Source organism: Hesperophylax consimilis, chromosome 7 (assembly GCF_061612785.1).
Source record: "Hesperophylax consimilis isolate HC1 chromosome 7, BYU_Hcon_1.0, whole genome shotgun sequence".
Taxonomy (NCBI): domain Eukaryota; kingdom Metazoa; phylum Arthropoda; class Insecta; order Trichoptera; family Limnephilidae; genus Hesperophylax; species Hesperophylax consimilis.
In genome coordinates this window covers 6,590,952-6,615,638 of record NC_142842.1, presented here as the reverse complement: position 1 = coordinate 6,615,638, position 24,687 = coordinate 6,590,952, and the positions used below count along the sequence as shown (strand labels likewise).

The 24,687-nt window shown below is 32.9% G+C and overlaps 1 protein-coding gene across 2 annotated transcripts in view; it reads right to left on the bottom strand.

The window, feature by feature from the left end:
• Nucleotides 1-19,467: 19,467 nt before the first annotated feature.
• LOC149422233 (uncharacterized) overlaps nucleotides 19,468-24,687 on the bottom strand; it is a 33,364-nt gene continuing 28,144 nt past the window's right edge. For both annotated transcript variants that reach the window (XM_089633172.1, XM_089633171.1), the window contains exon 5: nucleotides 19,468-22,624. In XM_089633172.1, coding sequence (XP_089489298.1) covers nucleotides 22,206-22,624 — 419 coding nt within the window. In that variant the 3' untranslated portion in view covers nucleotides 19,468-22,205. The remainder of the gene's footprint in view (nucleotides 22,625-24,687) is intronic.

Genomic DNA, 24,687 nt, shown 5'->3' with positions numbered 1-24,687 from the left:
TGCCCTGAAAGAATAGAGTTCAAGATCTGCTTAATGACCTTAAAAGCATTGCAGGGAATGGCGCCAGCCTATATATCGGAATTATGTGTCCGACAAAACCTAAGCGATAGACAGCTTACTCTGAGGTCAGCAGATATAGATGTTACCAATCGTTTAATCGAACTTTCTCGGTCAAATCGAGCTGTTTACTATGATCGCTCTTTTCGTGTAGCTGGCCCACTCATTTGGAATAAACTTCCCCCAGCCCTTACCAATATACAAAATTTGGCTGAATTTAAACGGGTTTTAAAAACAAAATTATTCAAAAAATCATATTTAATAATTTAAAATCATTTATATTCTCATGAATCTAAGCTTCTTTTTTAATATACTATAAAAAGCCAGGTTTTGAAGTTTTCCGGTAATTGTTTGGTTTCGGTTACCTCCTTATTGTACTTTTATGTTTAATGCCCACCTTTTATATAATATTTTAATGTTTTCCTGTTTTATATAATATTTTAATTTTAAAGTTTTTTTCGTGCACTGTCACTGTCTTTTATTGTTGTCCTCTACTAAAATAGCACTGTTATTGTTAAATTTTATTCTCTGCTTTTGTGTAAACCGTTTATTCTTTATTTCATATTATGTAATTAATTTTTTTTAAAGGAACACAATAGGAAATTTTATTTTAAGTTTATTATAGTTAAGCGCACTTGAAGTGAAACAACACAAAACTGCGCTATATAAATGTTATGTTATTATATTATTATTATTATTTGCATTTCAAATGGTTTTGGGTACCCATTTTGCACATCTCTGCTCACTACTACCTTCAGCCTCACAACATATCCCAATTGGGGATGACATAGTCTTACTGGCTCCAGACGGTTGGGAGCAGTTGTGTGCGGTTTCACACAAAAATGATGTATTAGGTATAGATTTTTTTGTAAGTGAATACCGTGCAAGAGTCCCAACTGCTAGTATTTAGAAAAATAACATAACATTCAACACAAAGTTAACATGAAACAGTGTTTCCTCTAGTAGGGTAAACTGAGGATGATTGAAACGCGTCATGATGGAAACATCTCAATTTACTTGAAAACTATAATACCTAAGGGTGTGAGGCGACACTGAAAACTCCGTCAGATCTGTTGGGACCAGAGATGTGCAAAATGGGTACCCAAAACCATTTGAAATGCAAAATGGAAATGGGTCAAAACTTTTCCATTTGAAAATGCAAAATGCAAAATGGTTTTTAGAAAAGCATTTCAAATGCAAAATGCAAAATACCTATTTTCAAAATGCATTGAAAATGCAAATTGGTTTCTCAGGTCAAACAATTAAAATAATTATAGAATTTTTAAACAGTTTTGACATTTAATAATGGACCTCAATGTAGAACAAACATATTACATGATGGTAAATCCAAAAATGCCACGACTACAGATTATGAACCACAAAAAATTTGCGCGGAACATATGTTGCCAACGTAAACACATAGAAACTGCTATCTAACATTTAATATTACAGCGTCATGGTCCCATGTTCAGTATTTGAATAAGTATTTTTTGTAATGGTATCACTCAATTGCCAGGGCTCCTACCAGGGAGCAACTTGACAAATGTAAATTATCTCTCATAGCGAGGTTGAGGATCGACTGATATTTGGGGCTTATGAAAAAAAGATGAGTGGAGATAGTAGGAAGAATGTTGCAAAAAAGCGTTTAAAATGGAAAATGCATTGAGAAAAGCATTTAAAATGCAAAATGCAAAATGGTTTTTAGAAAAGCATTTAAAATGCAAAATGGAAAATACCCATTTCGCATTTTGCATTTCCATTTGAAATGGATTTATTTGAAATAAAGCACATCTCTGGTTGGGACCTACCCTCAGTTGCGCTCTAGTCGGAAAGTTACACAGTGGTGCATAATACTATAACTATAATACCTAAGGGTGTGAGGCGACACTGAAAACTCCGTCAGATCTGTTGGAACCTACCCTCAGTTGCGCTCTTGTCGGAAAGTTACACAGTGGTGCATAATACTATAACTATAATACCTAAGGGTGTGAGGCGACACTGAAAGCTCCGTCAGATCTGTTGGAACCTACCCTCAGTTGCGCTCTTGTCGGAAAGTTACACAGTGGTGCATAATACTATAACTATAATACCTAAGGGTGTGAGGCGACACTGAAAACTCCGTCAGATCTGTTGGAACCTACCCTCAGTTGCGCTCTTGTCGAAAAGTTACACAGTGGTGCATAATACTATAACTATAATACCTAAGGGTGTGAGGCGACACTGAAAGCTCCGTCAGATCTGTTGGAAACTACCCTCAGTTGCGCTCTTGTCGGAAAGTTACACAGTGGTGCATAATACTATAACTATAATACCTTAGGGTGTGAGGCGACACTGAAAGCTCCGTCAGATCTGTTGGAACCTACCCTCAGTTGCGCTCTTGTCGGAAAGTTACACAGTGGTGCATAATACTATAACTATAATACCTTAGGGTGTGAGGCGACACTGAAAGCTCCGTCAGATCTGTTGGAACCTACCCTCAGTTGCGCTCTTGTCGGAAAGTTACACAGTGGTGCATAATACTATAACTATAATACCTAAGGGTGTGAGGCGACACTGAAAGCTCCGTCAGATCTGTTGGACCCTACCCTCAGTTGCGCTCTTGTCGGAAAGTTACACAGTGGTGCATAATACTATAACTATAATACCTAAGGGTGTGAGGCGACACTGAAAACTCCGTCAGATCTGTTGGAACCTACCCTCAGTTGCGCTCTTGTCGGAAAGTTACACAGTGGTGCATAATACTATAACTATAATACCTTAGGGTGTGAGGCGACACTGAAAGCTCCGTCAGATCTGTTGGAACCTACCCTCAGTTGCTCTCTTGTCGGAAAGTTACACAGTGGTGCATAATACTATAACTATAATACCTAAGGGTGTGAGGCGACACTGAAAGCTCCGTCAGATCTGTTGGACCCTACCCTCAGTTGCGCTCTTGTCGGAAAGTTACACAGTGGTGCATAATACTATAACTATAATACCTAAGGGTGTGAGGCGACACTGAAAACTCCGTCAGATCTGTTGGAACCTACCCTCAGTTGCGCTCTTGTCGGAAAGTTACACAGTGGTGCATAATACTATAACTATAATACCTAAGGGTGTGAGGCGACACTGAAAGCTCCGTCAGATCTGTTGGACCCTACCCTCAGTTGCGCTCTTGTCGGAAAGTTACACAGTGGTGCATAATACTATAACTATAATACCTAAGGGTGTGAGGCGACACTGAAAACTCCGTCAGATCTGTTGGAACCTACCCTCAGTTGCGCTCTTGTCGGAAAGATACACAGTGGTGCATAATACTATAACTATAATACCTAAGGGTGTGAGGCGACACTGAAAGCTCCGTCAGATCTGTTCGAACCTACCCTCAGTTGCGCTCTTGTCGGAAAGATACACAGTGGTGCATAATACTATAACTATAATACCTAAGGGTGTGAGGCGACACTGAAAGCTCCGTCAGATCTGTTGGAACCTACCCTCAGTTGCGCTCTTGTCGGAAAGTTACACAGTGGTGCATAATACTATAACTATAATACCTAGGGGTGTGAGGCGACACTGAAAGCTCCGTCAGATCTGTTGGAACCTACCCTCAGTTGCGCTCTTGTCGGAAAGTTACACAGTGGTGCATAATACTATAACTATAATACCTAAGGGTGTGAGGCGACACTGAAAGCTCCGTCATATCTGTTGGAACCTACCCTCAGTTGCGCTCTTGTCGGAAAGTTACACAGTGGTGCATAATACTATAACTATAATACCTAAGGGTGTGAGGCGACACTGAAAGCTCCGTCAGATCTGTTGGGACCTACCCTCAGTTGCGCTCTAGCTATGGCTCTAGCTAGAGAGTTGGAGAGTGCATAGGAAACATTAATGGATTTCACGCTCAAAAGAAAGTATTTACGACATTTTATTTTTATTTTTACTGTCCTAGCTTAACCATTTTTTTATTCTATTCTCTTCTTTATCTATTTTAGAATATTTCTATTGAAGTTAATGTATGTTTAAAAGGCTTATTTCTGATCGTGAAGTAGAAAATACCTCGTGCGCAGGTTTAAAAGAACTTGTCTGGGGATGATTGCAACGTTCCAATCGTCCACACTGAAAGAAAATTTCAAGTTCAAAGAGAAAGTTTTAACGAATATAGGTCAGAAATTCAAATCCAACTGGATGTACTTCTGTAATCTTCAATATGATTGATGAAGTCGATCTGATTCGACCACATTCATGATAGATTGAATTTATTCATTCATTACTCTTGAAATTTTGTATTTCTGACTTTTTAAAATTTTTCAGATGCCTAGAAAGCGAAAACACGTCACAGATCGAATTACATACTAGAGACATGTTTCTATATCAGCAGGCACATACTAACTTATCTGAAAAAAAAATGAGAAAGGCTGCAGCGATGTTTAATTTAGACCATTAATAATTGACAGCATGGTAGTGTCAGTACCACGAACAAATCTGGCTGGATGCAAGAAGAAGATTTTACCATATTTCTAAATCATTTTCTAAGACACGCCAATACGTCTTTAGAACGATTTTTTTTTATAATCATTCATCGCACGTTTCCATAAATTGTATTGATTACTGTTATGCCAATGGTATCATCATGCTCGCCTATCCCCTACATTGCAGCCACTGGATCGCTAAGTGTTTGGACCATTTAAAAAAGCGGCGAATACAGTGGATGAGAATAAACCCAGGAAAACCAATAACCATTTATGATATCCCAAAAATAGTGGTGACTGCTTTACCCCGGACTATAACCCAAACTAAGAGTCTAGCTGGGTTGTTCATCTGTGATTTTCATCTAGGTTTTTAATTTGCCAAATTTAATTTAATTTGCCAAACATCTCCTAGATGAAAATCACTCAATTAATGATAATAATAAACCAACTCCGTTACACGTACAAAATAAAGGCCGTAAACTGAATCTTTTAGAGCAGTTAGAAATTAACAAAAATTCTAATAATCCGAAAGCTATTCTAATTAATGAACAAACCAATATAATTCGTTCACCCCTACTAGATATCTTCAAACCTAGTGCAAATACGAGTGCACATTGAAGTACTTAATTACACTATTAAAATAACCCTATGAGTCATAGTTTGGGAATAACTAACATTAAGACATTCAGTCAAATTTAAACATTACACTAATTGGGGAAACTTTACTAGGGTAATAACCATCAATAATTTCTAACATTTTTACACAGAAATCAATTAAGAAATCAGTAATTTAAATTAAAATACCTACATAGAAATAATATAAATGTATTGTCTGTAAGTGGGCTACCCACAGTTTGATAATGCCTTTAGAGGGCGAAACAGCTGTCACGCGTAATAATAATTACTCAGCAGAACTTGTTTAAATATAAACTGTTTTTATAAACCCAATAATAATATTATTGTATATATAAAAAAATAAAAAAATAAAATGGAGTTCTACAAATTAAACTTAATAACAATAAAAAAATGAATTGATTTATTTAAAAAGTTTAAGAACATGTTCAGTTGCCTTTCTGTACCTTACCAAATACATATTATATTTTAAAATTAAACAATAACTTTGTAAACATCACTTATAGGTAAATACTTAATGCCGACCGGGTTTCGCTACAGCCGTAGCTTCATCAGGGCAGTATAATACTAAACATCTAAAATATAAATTAACATGTGTTGATATCACGGTGAGTGGACAGTCTGAGCTACAATGGAAGAGGTAGGGATAGGTGGGAGATTGAGAGGCGAGTGCTCTTTGTCAATAGGGAACAATCTGAGTATAGGACTTTTATTTAGGTTTATTTGGTTGTTGATGACTTTGCTATTGACGTTTTTGGCTTTCCTTAACTCTAGCGCCTCTAAGTTATCCAACCTAAGACCTATTCCGTTATGTAATAGACTGACGCCAGTATTTTTGTCAAACGTATGATTGGTTGCTATGAGATGATTTGCAAATTCGGAGAACCCATTACTGTTTAAGCATCTTAGGTGTTCTTTGACTCGCGTGTTGATATTACGCGCTGTTTTGCCTATGTAAAACGCGGGACAGTCACTACATTGCAGTGAGTAAATACCTGAGTGATTTAACTGATGTTCTTTGTCCTTAACGTTCATCAAAAATTTACCTATACTATTGTTAGTGTAAAAAGCTGGTTTGATATCTGGTGGGAGGTTTTTTATGCTTTTTTGAGATAAATTATTGATGTACAATATTCTACGCCATTGTTGAGGTTGATTATTATTAGTTGATATATTATTATTATGAGGGGAGCTGTTAAATAGAAATTTACTTGTCGATAATCTTTTTAATTTCTGATTTAGGATGTTATTGACCATATTTGCATTATAGCCATTATAAATCGCGATTTGTTTAATCGTCGCTAATTCTAATAAGAAGTTGGAATTTGATAACGGGACGGTAACTAATCTATGGATCATGGAATGGAAAGCGAAATGTTTGTGTGAGATGGGATGGTTAGATGAATTATTAATAGTTGTATCAGTGTAAGTGGGTTTACGATAGATTTTAAATTCTATTTTATTGTTAATGATTGATAGGGTAAGATCTAGAAAGTTTAAGCTAGAATTAGTTCCTATTTCTATTGTGAATTTAATTTTTTTATGAAAGAGTTTATTAGTTTTAGGAAGGAATCAAGTTGGCGCTCAGTACCTGTCCAAATACAGAAAACATCACCGACATATCTCTTCCACAATAACACATTCTTTAATAATGGCGATTTACAGTTAAAAATGTTATTCTCTAGATTGTCCATAAATATGTCGGCGATGAGGGGAGAAGTCGGAGCTCCCATCGCCAGGCCATCTGTTTGTTGATAAAAAAGTTAATTGTATTGGAAATAATTTTGGCTTAGACAAACATTAAATAGGTGAGAAAGTTCCTTAGAGAAATTATTTGGTAGTTTTGAATTTTGTAATAATTTGAACAATATGCTTTTACTTTCATCTATGGGAATATTTGGAAATAAGTTAACAACATCAAATGAGACTAATTTTGAATTATTCGGAATATGTAGATTTTTCAGTTCATCAATCAAAGTGAATGAATTCTTAATGGTGAATTTCGGAGTAAACACTTTAGAATTATTAAATACTTCAGTTATAAATTAAGCTGTTTTGAAATTCGGAGAATTACAACTTGACACGACCGGCCTAATAGGTTTGTCACTTTTATGGATTTTTAAGAAACCATATAATTTAGGGGCTTTTGAATTTTTTGTAAGAAATTTTACTTGTTGGTCTTGAAAGATTGGGGATTTGCATGAATTCAAAGCACTTTTAATGTTATCTAGGTATTTGGTCGGCATTAAGTATTTACCTATAAGTGATGTTTACAAAGTTATTGTTTAATTTTAAATTATAATGTCACGTCACAAAGTAACCGCTTCATATGAAGAAAAAACATATTATATTATCGACATATCTTTTCCAGCAATATACGTTTTTAAGTAAAAGCGCACCGCTATTAAAAATCTTATTCTCTATATTATTAACAAAAATATCTGCAATCAAAGGGCTCGTACTACTACCCATCGCTAAGCCATCTTTTTGTTTAAATATTGTATTATTGAATTGAAAGTAATTCTGTTTAAAATAACATCGAATAGTAAAATTAAATCATTAATTAAGTCTTTCGGCAAATTCGAAGAATTTAACAAATTATCAATAATGGTTTTACTTTCTTCTATTGGAATATTTGGGAATAAATTAATCACATCAAAGGAAACCAACATACCGTGGTTAGGGATTTCCAAATCTTTTAAGTAATTGACTAATTCTAACGAGTTATTTACTGTGTGTGTTGGTTGAAATAGATTAGCATTCATAACTATGTAATTTAAAGTTGATGCTAATTTAAATGTAGGTGCATTACAATTAGATACTACCGGCCTAATTGGTTTTTCCGGTTTATGTATTTTTAATAAGCTATAAAGTTTGGGTATCTGTGGGTTACTTAAAATCATTAAGAAAACAAAGTTATTTGTCTTTTTAATAAAATAAACACTATTTACTTGTCTAATAGATTAGGATGATCCATTTACTGATTGTTTCCTTTTAAAAGGTACTAATTACTTGTTGAATAGAGCATTATGATGCCTTAACCGGTCATATTAAGCCCTTTGTTTTAATGTCGTTATTTACACATCGGTGTTTTATTCGTATCATTTTATCAAGTATCGATTGTTTTTTTGCAGGTGATAGGACGTTACTAATAATTATTATACTTCCAGTATTAATAGATCTTTATGAACCCTTAACCGGTCATTTAAAGTTTTTTTTTCTATAATATTACGATTTTTTGTAATATGATGTCACATCATGAACTACAAATTCTATAATAATAATAACATAGAAATTTATATAAGTGGCTTATAATTAAGATTTATAATTACAACTTGTGACCTTAATCTAAGACTTATTGCTAGTGACTTACGACTAAGACTCATAACTACTGACATAAAATGACATATGTACAACCGTGGCTTAAAGATAGAGACATACATCTAACATAATTACACAAACACGTGTTTTGGGTTATCTGAATTTATAGAGAAGTATAGAATATAGACTATCTAAGTATGGATATCTTGAGTGAATGAAATGATATGAACAGAATTAATGGAATTAATTAATCGTCAATCTTCACCGCATTAAGATGATTCATCGCTCAACATTAAATAGATTGTATATACTACAAAACTTAGAACACATAGAGGTACGGTAAATGAGAAATAGTAAAATGAAATATAATATGAACAAATAGTAGCAACAACACACAGTAGAAGTGAGAGAATAACATGTGTTCATTGAAGATTTAAAACATTACTAAAGACAACAATATTAAATGAGACGGTGACATTATTGTGTAAAGTTAGGTTGGTGCAACTAGAAAGGATCATAAAATAGTAAAGAAAGCTGCCAAACTGTCTGTAAGTGACGTTGATCACAAAATAGTAAATAAAGCTGCTAAACTGTCTATAAGTGATGCTGATCACAAAATAGTAAAGAAAGCTGCTAAACTGTCTGTAAGTGACATTGATCACAAAATAGTAAAGAAAGCTGCTAAACTGTCTGTAAGTGACGTTGATCACAAAATAGCAATTATTTTCATAGCATTTTATATTTTGATTTCTTTACTATTGATCAGGTCAGAGGTAAATTTAACATGGTCATGATTGAAACCGGCACTTTTGTATGAAACTAAAAACTAATTTTTAATACCGTTCTACTCTGCTCTAGAATAATATTGCAGTAAAACTATGTTGATAATGCCAAATACTCAAAGTTAGTCTAATTAAGACCACTTAAACACAAATAATGTAAACATTTATTTATAGTTGTATAATTTTAAGACATATATTATGTTCATAGCAATATAAAATATTTGTGATATGTTTAATCACTATTCATGATCACACTGAGTATTATTATAATAATAAAATTGATTAAAAATACTTGAGTTATTCCAAAGATATTTTGAGCAATTCAATCAACCCCATATATTGTTTCAATCGTCCACACTATGGGGTTGATTGAACCATAATAGGCCACTTGCATCATATTTTTTAAAAAAATTTTCCGGTTAAGGAAAATATTCTGAGACATTCTGTACTATTATTATTTTTGGTAAATATTCGGAATCGCTGGACAAGAGTTATATGAAATATTTATATATAAAACCTTCTGATTTATATATAAATACTATAAAAGGAAGCTGACTGCATTTGGGATATTTTTAATTTTAGCATTTTAATTTTTAATTACTTAAATCGAAAATTCACTTTCGTTGTATGGGGTGACAGCCGTTTCAAATAATTTCTGTCAATTGGTATTACTGATTCTACATAAGTGACCGACTTCATGCGGATAAGAAAAACAATGGCGGGTAATTTTGTTTACAATATTAGCAACACGAAACCAAGATTTTTTACTCTACCAGCCAGTATAAAAAACACTTTTGAAGCGAAAAATGTGAAAAATTAATAATATAATGTAAGCAAACCTTTAATCAGAATTACTTGGAAGTTGCGCTGTTATGATAGATATTAATTAGAATTACAAGAGTTGCTGGTTTTCATCGTCATTATCTTCATCGTAAGGGTTGTATGTCTCGCTTGCCATTTTGAAAAATGAGTGGATTCGATCCTTATTTTTGGGAAGGGATCTTTTCCAAAGGAATTCACATAGGTATCCTTCGTAATGTGCCTCACTCCTTCCAAATCTTGGCACGTTTCCTCTCACATCCCTCCAACAACGCTCAATATTTTGAGTGTGAGCTCCCGTCTCCTGATTTACAAAAGATATGCTGTGATTGACGCTTAAATGAACGTATCCTTCGTTTTCGAGGCAGTTGTAGGCTTTCCAACAGTCCGATATAATTATGGTTCCCGGCAATATATATTCTTTAATTATTTTAAGAAGCGTTTCTTTCGAACGATCTTCCACAGCACAGACAAACATTTTTTTTGATTCTCGTTCGAAACAGCCGAATACCCACTTTCCATCAATTTGTCGTCCTTTATTGTGCTTTCTTTTGCCAATTTTAGCCTCGTCAATCTCCACTGTGATACCGACACCTCCAATTTTTTGTTTCATTTTGTGGCACCAAATTATGCAAACTTCCCTGCAAAACGAAGACCAATTTACGACGGTCTCACTACTCATATCGAGTTCTTCCATGATCAAGGTTGTTCTCGGGGGCCGCAAGATTGCCCAAAGTAGTACAAAAGTGCATATTTTCTCTAAAGAAAGATTTGATTTTGAAAAAAAAGTACCCTTTCTAGCCGATACAGAAAAATTACATCTGATTTTAAGTTTGTGACCGGCACTCACAATTTTAGTTTTCCGACATCTATATAATAGGTTGGAAAAACTACAAATATTTCCGCATTTTTCACATTTTTTTTCCCGCCGGATTACATTGTGACTCCTCAACCATTCTAACAAAACCTCCTCCTCTCTAATAACTTCTAAAAAACCCAATATACCAAAAGAACAACAATTACACAACATGATAATATTATTTCACACGTCCCGCCAATAAATTAATTACTTTGGACGATTCATTTGTTTTATCAAAAAACACAACGAGCGGCTAGAGACAATTATCAACGTAAATTAAAAAAAATGTTCTACAATATTCTGGCAAAATAGTGCCTACTTAAAAAGCATAAAATATTCATTTAGGCATTAATATTATTATTGTATAATAATATACAATAATAATATTATTGTATATTATAATATTATATACAATATAATATACAATAATAATATTATTGTATAATATTATTATTGTATTTAACCTAACCTAAAATAAACCAACCTAACCTAACCTAACCTGACCTATCCTAACCTATAATAATCCAACCTAACCTAACCTAACATAATCCAACCTAACCTAACCTAACCTATATCCTAATGATAATCCAACCTAACCTAACCTATAATAACCTAACCTATAATAATCCAACCTAACCTAACCTATATCCTAATAATAATCCAACCTAACCTAACCTGTAATAATCCAACCTAACCTAACCTAACCTATATCCTAATAATAATCCAACCTAACCTAACCTAACCTATATCCTAATAATAATCCAACCTAACCTAACCTAACCTATATCCTAATAATAATCCAACCTAACCTAACCTATAATAATCCAACCTAACCTAAACTATAATAATCCAACCTAACCTAACCTATATCCTAATAATAATCCAACCTAACCTATAATAACCTAACCTATAATAATCCAACCTAACCTAACCTATAATAATCCAACCTAACCTAACCTAACCTATATCCTAATAATAATCCAACCTAACCTAACCTATAATAATCCAACTTACCTAACCTATAATAATCCAACCTAACCTAACCTAACCTATAATAACCTAACCTATAATAATCCAACCTAACCTAACCTAACCTATATCCTAATAATAATCCAACCTAACCTAACCTATAATAATCCAACCTAACCTAACCTAAATCCTAATAATAAACCAACCTAACCTATAATAATCCAACCTAACCAACCTTTATCCTAACATGACCTATAATAACCTCACATTTTTAAATTTTTCTATTTTATAAAACATACCTAAATATCTTCATTTTATTTTTCGAGTTTGGCTAAAATAGTACCTACCTAGTATTTTCATATGGTAAAAAATCTAGCCACACGTATCAGGAATACCAACAAAAGAAAATGTTATCAACAGAAATCATTCCAGCTGTCACCCCATACAACGAAAGTGAATTTTCGATTTACGTAATTAAAAATTAAAATGCTAAAATTAAAAATATCCCAAATGCAGTCAGCTTCCTTTTATAGTATTTATATATAAATCAGAAGGTTTTATATATAAATATTTCATATAACCCTTGTCCAGCGATTCCGAATAATTACCTTATTTTTTTAATCGTATTTTTGAAACCCTGGGGAATTTTTGAAAATTTCAATCCGAAAAATCAAACCTTTTTTTATAAACCGGAAAGACGGGACATAATTTTATAGGTGAGAAAAAACAATGATTACATAGCCGAAAATCATTTTAAAAAAAAGAACGTTTTCCACACGAATGACACAGCAGAATAACGAGGCATACCAAAAATATTACATCTCATAAATATTTTTTTCCTTTATCCATCTTATTGATCATAAATCATTATAATGTACAACGTCTATATTAATAAATCCAATGTAATATACTTGTACTTGTAAATTATAATAATAATAAGAATATTATAAAATTTGATTTTGATAAAATCAGCACCATAACCATTATACCTCTAAAACACGTACCGACATCTAAATTGTACGGGGTTCTCTTCACATCTGTCAAAAATTCAAACCAAATGAAAATTTCGCAGAGAACAAACAATAAATCTAGTGAACGAATTCAAAAATTCGCCTGAAATCAAAGTGATGCCATATAAAAAAATTAAATCAGTGTGGAATTTTACAAAATTAATAGGAACATTTTCAGTAGACAGGACATTTTCATGTAGTGACGACACGAGCCCAAATAATGGATTTATTTATTTAAAAATAAAAATAAATGTACATTTCTACAAAGTTTTACTAAAATTTTCGTAATCTTAGTAAAAAGATCTATCCACACGATTTTTTCCAAGTCGTTATGAAATCCATGCAAGTGGCCTATTCCGCATCGTCACATGCCGCCACCCAATAAATTTTATTTGGGAACTAGATAGATTATAATTCATCTAGTATATAACTTTTAGTCTATGAATACAAAATATACTCCACTACACACAGTTAAAGTAAAATTGTTTCAATCGCAACATTGTTCGATCTGTCACACGGTTGACATCTGTCACAATGGCGCGTAATCTGAACGCATTTTAACCTCTAAAAAGTGAGGTGTTGTGCCTTCATTTATATTTATAAAGTGCAAAAACGACAATACTGTTCGTCATTGGATATGATCGAATAATTACACAGAATTTATAAAACTTTAATAGTGAAATCTAACTTGCAAAGTAAATTCTAAATGAAACATGATTTTTTTAGTGTAAAATAAATATAATGTAGTGTAATGTAAAATAAATATAATGTAATGTAAATATAATATTAATACCAATGAAATTACAATAAAAACAAACAATTCCTCGACATTTTAATACTTCTAAAGATTTAATATACAAAATAAGCTCTGCACCAACCGATTAAGTTTTGGTTTAAGTGTTAGCGGTGTTTGGAGGAAGATTCAAAAACCATTTATTTTTTTATTTATTATTGTTCATTTGCTACAAACTCAACCAGTCGAAATGGCCAGGACAAGTCAAGTGCAAACAAGATCCAAACCGACTGAGATACCATCACCAACTGCTGCAGGTGTAAGTATGAGACAGAAAATATAAAGAAAAAATTTGAACTTGAAATGATAGAAATGAAAAAAGTTTAGACTTTATAAGTCGGCAATACGACGATATTTCAAACAAAGTTAATAATTTGCTACAAATAAACAAGAAAGTACAATATTTAGAAGAAGCTAATAAAAATAAAGAAATCAGACTAACTTCGACTGACCGAAATAGAACAGGCCAACATTTGAAATCATTGGATGGAGTTTGCTGGTGTTGTAACACCGCCAAGTGAAGAACCGCTGGATAACATCATTAGACTAATGAAGGAGATCAAGTCAATGTGGAACACCAGAAGATTAAAAAAGTCAATCGTTATCAAGATAGAACACAGTTGAAGGAGGGTGGCGCTTTTAGGTACAAAGTATCACTATCAAGATACAAGATGACACTATATGTACTCAGAATAGAACTGTTTTTAGCAGTCTTTTTACTAGCACAACTTTAATATCATTTAATGCTAATTTTCATATTACAATTGTTATCATAACAATTTATTTTGTCAAATTAATGTGAAACAATAAAAAAATGGAAGACTTAGCAGATTTACTAGACAACACAACACAAATATGTACATGTATATCGACTAATGATTCCAATGTAGCGCGTCAATTATTATTAGTTAATTTTACCCTTAAAATATTTTCTATGAATATCAGGAGTATAAACAAAAATTTTGATGAACTCTTAATTCTTCTTACTGACCTCACCTCAAATTTTGATTTAATTGTTTTGAGCGAATGCTGGATTCAAGAAAATTGTATCCCTAAAACGATAAAATAAACTACAATCACTATAACACACACCATAACCAAACTCAAAACGATGGCGGTATTGTATAGATTAAAAATCACATCACACATTCAGTCAAGGGGGTAACAATTAAAAAGGCAAACTGTCTTCAACTTCAACTTGATAATCATATAACAATCCTGACTATATACAGATCTCAGAACATACATAATATCACCTCACTTATACACTCACTAAAAGAAATTCTGACAAACAGACCATTGCCAGAACAACTATATAATTGGGGATCTTAACATAAATATCATCAACAAAATGCATCCTCAAACCAACGAATACTTAAATTCACTAACTCTATAGGATATTTACCAGCTGTCACCACTCCAACTAGAGAATCAGAATCAAACACCAGTAGTTGTGTAGATCATGTCTTTGTTAAGAGTAAACTAGACACAGAATACATTGTGTACCACCAACTGTCACAGATCACTATGCAATTATAACTTCCCTCATCCACAAAATACACAAATCAGCACAAACTCTCCCCCGAGTAAAGATTTCCTTTGACTCCCCTAAACAATGTTTCTAAAGAAAACTGGAAACATATCAATTCTTGTACCGATACCACCTCTGCGTGCGAATTATTTATAAGTACTTTACACAACCACTTGGCCAATGCAACAACATACACAAAAAGTTTAAAAAAACCAATTTGACACAAAACTCAAACCATGGATCAGTGCTGGCATTCTCCACTCTATCAGAAAGCGCAATAAGCTTCATAACTTATGCTGGAAAAATCCCTACGACTATGCATATCTCATATTCTATAAGCGTTATAGAAACAACTGCAAAAAAAATTGACAGAGTTAATACGAATTATTACAAAAAAACAAATCAGTGAAGATATCAATGACAAAAAAAAATTAGAGTATCATAAAAGATAAAGCTAATATTAATAAAACTGACACACCCATTATTAAGATTAATATAGAAGACCAAACAATACATGTCAATTTCAACCCTGAAAAAATCTTCCACCATTTCAATCAATGTTCCTCTAATATCAGACCTAAACGAGCAAAAAATATTTTAGACAGAAACAAGAAAGTCTTGGAGAAAGACCTTGCAAACAACGTACATATAGTAACTCCCAGCTATAATCCATTGCATTTCATTCCCACCTCTGAAATAGAAATTATAAAAATAATATCATCTCTTAAAAACAGTAACTATACCGGGAAAGATCATATTTCAGCAAAAAATATCGAAAACATCCAAAAATGTATTCCCTCACCTCTTAAACATATAATTTATCTAAGCTTCAAAACTGGTTTATTTCCTAGTTCTCTAACCCCATCCGCATACAAATTTTTATTTGTGACAACACTTTTTATGCTTTTATATAGATTATAATTTTATTGTGAACTATCTAGATATGTGGGAAAAGTTTTAGTCGCCCCAATGGGGCAGGCAATATGCCGATGTGAAAAAAGTGCAGCTGCCCAATCTTGGCTGCAGGTATGCCGATGGGTTAAAGCAGGCCACAATAATCCCAATCTTCAAACCAGGTAACAAATTATCTGTAAACAACTACAGACAGATATTCCTACTTACAACAACTCTGTAAATTTCTTGATGATAACAAAATATTATCGAATAACCAATACGGCTTCCCAAAAGGTAGGAGTACTTCAGATGTAATAGACGCTCTCACCAAATTCGTCTCTCATAATCCTGACATTGTTCGCAAATCACTTGCTGTTTTTCTCGATCTAGCAAAAACATTTGATACGGTCTCCCATCCCATACTGCTTAAAAAGCTTCAACAGATTGGAATAACAGGAGTAGCTATTCATGGTTTGAAAACTATCTAAAGAACCGATCGCAACAAACTCTTATCCACTCATGATATGATAAAATACATGTGAGCAAAAATTATCTGTGTCCTATGGGGTACCTCAAGGCAGTGTACTAGGCCCACTTTTATTTCTTATATACATCAACACACGGTGTACCATGGATATTTGAGGCAATATTCATTTACAGATGATACAGTATTAATATTTGAAGATGAATCATGGCAATCAGTAACTCATAAAACTAATAATGGCCTAATAAAAGTAAAGGATTGGCCAGACACAAACCTCCTCACACTTATCGACAAAACTCCATATATGACATTTTCCAATAATTCACTCGTGTTCACTCAATCTAAATACTCGCGAAAGCTCACCTAATATCCATTGTACGTGTTCCACCCTAAAATCATCGAAGGAAGACAAATATTTGGGAATAATCATAAACGACCAATTTCGCTGGGAGGCTCATATAAGTGACACAGTAAAAAGACTCATATATTCTGCTCTCTTAGGTCCAACTTAGACTTGGATACTCTAAGGGCCGGTTTTATAACCATTTATAACCATCCGTTAGTCACGCTTGATACCATTTTTAACAAATATTTGGTCTACTGCTTGATTTCGCCGTTTTATAAACATTCGCCAGGCTACCGGTCGGTTAAGTAGCGGTTAACGCTTTACCGACTGATTTCGGGCAGTTAAATGGATAACGATCCGTTTGCTGTTCATATGCTGACGTTTTTTGACAGTTCTGTTATCAGTAGTTGTTCCCGGCGCTCACTTATTTGGAACCGTGCACTATTTTTGAAATAATATTACTATATAATTTGTGTTTGTGCAATGGATTCCTCATCGAGCAGTGAAAGTGAAGATGGGCGATTGATAATTCTCGAAGATAGTTCATCGAGCAGCAGTGAAGACGAAGTTGCAAGACGCAGACAACCGCGTGTTTTTATGCACAGACTGGATTATATTTTTCAAAAACTACTTGTATATTCTTAAAATTTTTCACTTTTATAACTTTTGGTATAAATTCTATGTATGTGTAATCCTCGATAACTTATATAATATTGTTTTATAATCTATGTAAAAGCCCCTATGGGCGTATAACAACAATAAATAAAATGCTATTTTTCATCCAATGTTTCACATTACTTCTAAATACATATATTGTAAAATGCTGTTCTTCATCCAATATTTCACATTACTTCTAATGCTATAATATAATTACAGCATGGCTCATATTTTTATAAAGAAATATATTATTTCAGACAGACTATAGTTTTATTTAAAGAAAAATTCTCTACCTTATATACCCCTATTAATTTAGCCTTAAAAATAGTTCAAATTTGAATGTTACATTCGATACTCACTTTAAATCCCTCTACTCCGGGTAATCTAATTGTATATAATAAAATAATTCATCTTCAATAAACTTACTTTTTATTTTCAAATACAAAGTATACAAGCAAAGAAAATAAATCTTAATCAACATATATTTTAAAAGAAAGTGTTCTACAATGTGCGTGCCGATAAAACGCTAAAGTAAGATACAATTGTAGAAGATAGAATTTTCAGAAGATCATCGACTCGTGTTGGATGCAGGGAATAGACGTAGCATTGGACAGGAAACGATAAAAGACTAAAAATCAAATAGTTAAAGGGCCTCAAAGATCCTCGAGATCAGAAATAACATCACAAGCAACAGGGGGTGACAGCACTTGCTCAAGTGGGATGGTTGGTATCTTCTTTTCTTTGTTTCCTTTGACGCATTTGTGACGGCGTCTGTTTTTTTGCAGGTTAATGCCGGCGTTTTTTCTATTAAATTCAGAAGTCTGTAGAGATCTTCTGTGGTGAAGTTTCGGCTCTTCGTTCTTTTGTTCATGTTTATTTCTGAAAAATTACAATAATTTCATTAAAACCACATCACGATAGTGTAAAAATATGTCAACCTTTTTAATATACGTAGGTTAATTTACGCGCACATAAAACTACAAAATAATGTTGATCAACACTATATGCATTCGTATCCACTGTATTATAAATATAAACTTACTTATTTTTGATGTATATTGAAGATTTATAAAGTTATTTAAACTTATAGCTTAACAATGATTGGCAACGATCTTGACAGCCATTTGACAGCTGACTAAATCCAAAGATATGCTATAGATGAAAATAGTATCACAGACAATTATTTACCAAAAACATTGCCAGTAAAAAAACTTTCGGACTAAATGTAACCGATGACCGCTAGTAATGCAAATATGTTTATAGAACGCAAAATAAGATAACGAACGGATAGCGGCCCGTTAAAGAAAAACGGTTCGTTACGTAACCGAAATTTGGTACTTCGTTTATAAAACCGGCCCTAAGATGCGTCTATTTTGTCTTTTTCCAATCCGTAGCAACATATGGTATTTTGGGATGGGGTGGCTATGCTGAATATATTATCAATCCAGAATTTACAGTACAAAAACTAATTTTGAGAATTATATTTAAATGCCAACCTACCCACCCCTAAAACGAACTATGTATTTACTAAAATTAGGGTTTTAATTGGTCACGATGGAATCACTGTATTTATAAAAAATTGTTTGAAAAAATTAAATTAATTACATCACATTAAACAATCTACTCCATTCAGAAAAATGGGACAATATACTATCAATAGCTAACCCAAATTCAGCATTAGAATTATTTTATAAAACTCTACAAGATTATATTTCGAAAAGCACAAATAAAATTGTTATATCTAAGAGAAATCATTCAAAAATTAAGCCTTGGATCACTGTAGGACTAATAGTCTCTATTAAACAAAGAGATAAACTATACAGAGAGATGTTAAATTATCAAAAACAAACACAAGAATAATGCCTTTTATGAAAACGAAATATTTAATGTATAGAAATTGACTCAACGGGTTCATAAGAAATTGTAAAAAGAAGTACTATTATGAACAAATTGATAATGCAAAAAATGATACCAATAAAATGTGGAATATTATTAACGAAATCACGAACAAAAAAAAACATCAACCGATGTCAATGAGATTATAATACATAACAATATTATAACTGACAAATCGGCCATTGCAGAAAACTTTAACAACTTCTTTACAAAAGTAGTAGATCAAGTACTTGAATCTTCTAGTAAAATTGATAATACAACACCTGTAGACTCATCTTTACACTTAGTCTCAACTAACGATTCAATTAACTCCTTAGAATATTTTTCACCCATCACAACAAATGAAATTGATAAACACATTGTATCAGGTAACACACTAAAAAACAAACATTACATTTTAACTCCATAGCTACATATTTTTAATAAATCCTTAAAAGAGGGACATTTTCCCGAACAATTAAAAATCTCCATCATAATACCAATTCACAAATCGGGAGAAACGCACATATTAGACAATTACAGACCTATCTCCTTAGTCTCAAACCTCTCAAACATATTTGAAAAATGTATCAAAAACAGAATAGTGAATTAGACCTAGAACAAAACAAAATTCGGTCCCAAAATCAATATGGCTTCAGAAGTAAACTAAGCATTGAAGATGCAATATTCAATTTGACTAAAAAATTATACACATCTGTTGATCAAAATAATAAAAGTTTAGCTATATTTCTAGACTTAAGAAAAGCTTTTGATACGTTAAATCACAATTTACTTATAAAGAAAAATTAATCAAATAGGTTTCATAAATGATACACTAAAAATACTTACTAGCTATCTCAAAGACAGAGAAAATAAAAGACAAAAATAGGGAATTTTATTTTAACATTTTATCTAACCTTTTAAAAAAATAGTAAAAACAAACCCCCAATAACCTTAAAATTAGAATACATAATGTGAACTGTCAAGAAGTATGCTCATCTTGCTTTGAACTTGGAAAAGTTGAAAAGATCAAATATTTGGGTATTTATTTATCAACTAAATTGGCAATCACAAATTAATACATAATACGGTCTGTAAATTAAGATATCTTACGTAAAAATTTTACGTAATGACTAAAAGAAGTGCTCAATATTGACTGTGTCGGACATGCTGCTCTTGCTCTTTTTAAATTACAAAAATAAATTAAATATTAAGTCCTATGTATGTAAATGTAAATTGTTATAACCCTTAAATGTGTAATTGATTGAAATAAATGAAACGTCAGAGCTTGGCTGGAGGAATACGGGCAGAGAATTATAGAGTGGTTAGAACTGGTGAAATAAAATGATGATGAAAATGGCATTCAATTAAGGTACGATTATGAGAATCGTGCCTAAACGCTGAGGGAACGTTCGGCCACGGCCCGAAGCAAGCGGCCGTGCGCCGTCATGTTACAAATGACCGCTGGTACACCGTCATTACGTTCCACGGGCACGATTCTGAGGATCGTGCCTAAACAAAGGAAAGCCGTGGTCACGTTCGGCCACGGCCCGTAATTACCAGCCAAGAGGTGGTAAAATGAACGGCGGGGCGTGTTATTAAGTACTCCTATTTACTCAACAATGAACCTGTAAACCGAAAACGGAATGTAAAGACCTCAGCGTTTACCTTGATAGCAAACTTATATTTAATAAGCACATTGACTCAATCGTTAATAGGTCGTATAAAATGCTTGGTTTCGTGCTACGTGTAAGTAAAGTATTCAGTAATCTGCGTACAATCGTAATGTTATATTTCACATTAGTCAGAAGTACACTAAAACTCACCATACATTACACACACACACACACCTATGTACTACACACGTCACCTGGTAATTAAGGAATAAACATACCACTTAGCAGACATTACAAGGATACATATCATAGTTACACAACATGAAGTATCTTATTCCTGTATATTGTTTCATCTCTGTAAATCATGTACTGTTTGTTTCTATTATATAAAATAAAAAATAAAATAATATTGTGTGTACTTAATGTAAAAATTGGGAAAAATAAACGTATTTAAAAAAAAAAGACAACACTGTTTAAAAAAAAAAAGTTTTAACTCTATCAATTATTTAGTTTTATCTTTATTTTTATCTCTAATATGGTTTCTATAATAATATGAATTTTTTAAATTTTTGTTTTACAGTAACAATTTCCTTTTCCGTTATTCTTACATAAATCATGAATGACTACCATAATACGGGCATGAGCGTACATAGTATGGTAGTTGAGAAAATAACCAAAATTGTAATATTTCGGTATTCTTATAAAATAAAATTTAAAAATCGTCCCCACTACCCCAACTACAAATAATAATTTAATACATTAGGTAATTGAAATTAACGAAAAAATTATAGATTTAATAAAACAAAGAAAAAAAAGTCAGTTTTACGAAAAATTGGCATGCATAATAATTATTTTACTTGACAACAATTTAACTTCATTAAAAAAACATTTTTCATTTATCTTTCACAACAAGATAAATAATTAGATTAGTTTATTTCTGGAATCCAATAAATCTGCTTCCTTCCCTTTTGCATTTCTTTCTACTACGTTTTTCATACAATTTAAGTAAAATTCTCAATGCAAATATATATTTTCTTAAAGAAAACAAACTTCATAAAACTCTTATTACTTATTCTTATTAGTAACAGAAGATAGTTTAAATCACACAACTTTACTGGCGTTTGTTATAAATACTTAATCTGAAACCAATGCGATTCTTATGCAGATAGTTTTCCAATATTTTATAAGATACCGATGGACATCTCCCCTCTTTTATGACACTATCGACATCCTCTTCTTCGTGGAGACATGTGTCGGATAACTGGAGTCTCTTGACATGGTCGCCCTCTTTGTTGATGTTGATTCGGTATTTCCAGTTGGCCGCCTCAGCGGGAGGGCCCAAGAGCTGCACGGCCCAACACATGGCCAAGTGGGGCTGTGTGGGGCAAGCGTAGAACATGAACGCTAGCCCCTTCATGGTCAGCAGCATCACATCGGGCCCCAGGAGCACCCGGTTGTGTTCCCCGAAACGCATCCCGGTGAAAGCTAAGTGTATCTCCTTCGCATGGCGATACAGCTCGCTGTAGTTTCCTGGTCAAACAAAAAGGGCGACTTTTAAAAAAAAAAAAATTATTTATTCCTAAATAAATAAGAATTACAAAAGTATTGTATATTGTCCTCCACGCTAGGAGTTCACCTGTGTTGTGGAGGACTTTTTCAATTGTAAAGTTATATAATAGTAAACAATACAGTAGAGATTAGTTACACAGAGAAATAATAAAAATTAAAATATAATATCGATTTTTACATAGTTTTAACAAAAACAAATGCGAAATATAACAAAATTAAATATTTAAAATGATTGTAGCCAGTTCCATGTGAAATTTTTGTATTCTGTAAGATTAGATGTTTTATATTGTGTTGGAAGTGAATTGTATAGTTTTATAGCCTGGAATCTGTAGTGTTTTTGTCCAAAGGATGTGTTGGTTTTTGGTATTACATAGTAGTTGGTGTGCATGTCTTGTTCTAGTATTGCGAGAAATTTGTGAAATTTAAATGTGTTTGATTCTTGTAAAGGAAAGTAAGTAGGTATTTGTTTTGAATATAATTTTTGAATCTTCAACACTGGGAATTTTTTAATATGGTTGAAGTGGGTGTTAGTATAGGTACTTTGAGTATTATTTTATTAAGGTTTTCTGAGCTTTATACAGTGTGTCTATGTATTTTTTACTGGCATAGCCCCAGGCAATAATGCCATATTCCATTATGGATTGTGCTATTGCGCGGTATATATTCTTTATATCATATATGTTTAGTATATTTCTTACGTTTTTGAAAAAGTAAATCAACTTGTTTAGCTTTCCTTTAACCGACTCTATATGTCTGTCCCATTTTAAATAATGGTCGAAGTATATACCAAGATATTTGATATTTTCCGTTTGTGTGATTGGAGGACAATTGCATGGAGTGCTCGCTGAGTGACAGGAATGTATTTTAAGGTAGATGTTTTTGGAGGGTTGGCCTCTCGAGTTTATGCTAAAGGTTATGAATTTAGTATAATCTATATTTAAAGTTAATAAGTTAGAATCAAGCCATTTTTTTTTGTAATATTTAGGCCAACTTCAGCTTTTGTGATTAGTGTGTTCCAGTCAGTGGCCTTAAAAAGTAACACAGTGTCATCAGCAAAGCTTTTAATTTTCCCGTCTATTTGGAGGTGACATAGATCGTTAATATAAATAAGGAATAGGATTGGGCCAAGTACGCTGTCTTGTGGTACTCCGTAGGATACTTGTTCCTTGTCACTACATGTGTTTTCTATTGAGGTAAATTGGGTGCGATTTTCCATGTAGCTTTCAATTAATTTGAATTCTGTTCCCGTGATTCCGATATATTTTAGTTTATTGAACAGGTTTTGGTGGTGAATTGTGTCAAACGCTTTTGCCAGATCTAGGAATATTCCAAGGCATTTTTTACCCTGACCTATATTTGTTTTGAGGAAGTCTGTTACTGAGGCTATGGCATGTGAGGTGCTCATATTTTCCCTGAATCCAAATTGATTTGGTGATAGTATATTATTTTTTTGATAAAAATTATAGGTTGTTTTTGATATGCTTCTCGAGAATTTTTGAAAGCGTGTTCAGAATTGTAATTGGTCTGTAATTATTTATTTCTTCCTTGTTTCCATTTTTGTGGATTGGAATTACTTTGCCCGTTTTCAAAATAGTTGGGAACATCCCTTCTTTAATGGACCATAAGTATGGTATGTGGGATAAGAAGTGCTGACTTTAATATTTTTAGGGGGTATTTCACTATGTCGGGCTAAATATCTGACTAGCTAGCCGTTGGCTGGCTTTAAAGATCAGAATAACTTCGTTATTCAATGGCGACCGTTTCACCATTGTTGCCGAGCTTCCGGATAGATAACACTCGAAATAGTCTGGCAACATCGCAAAATGTTTGCAGTTACCCAATCTACTACAACGGCTGTCATGTTTTGCCGCAATGTCTATGGAATGCTAACGTCAACGCCAATTGACAAGTTTCCCGCCACACCGCAAAGTGTGAATTTTTTTGGTTATGTTATGTTGATTATCAGGTCATTTTAGATAGATTCGTGTCGAATTAATACATTGTTTCTTATTTTGAACACAATC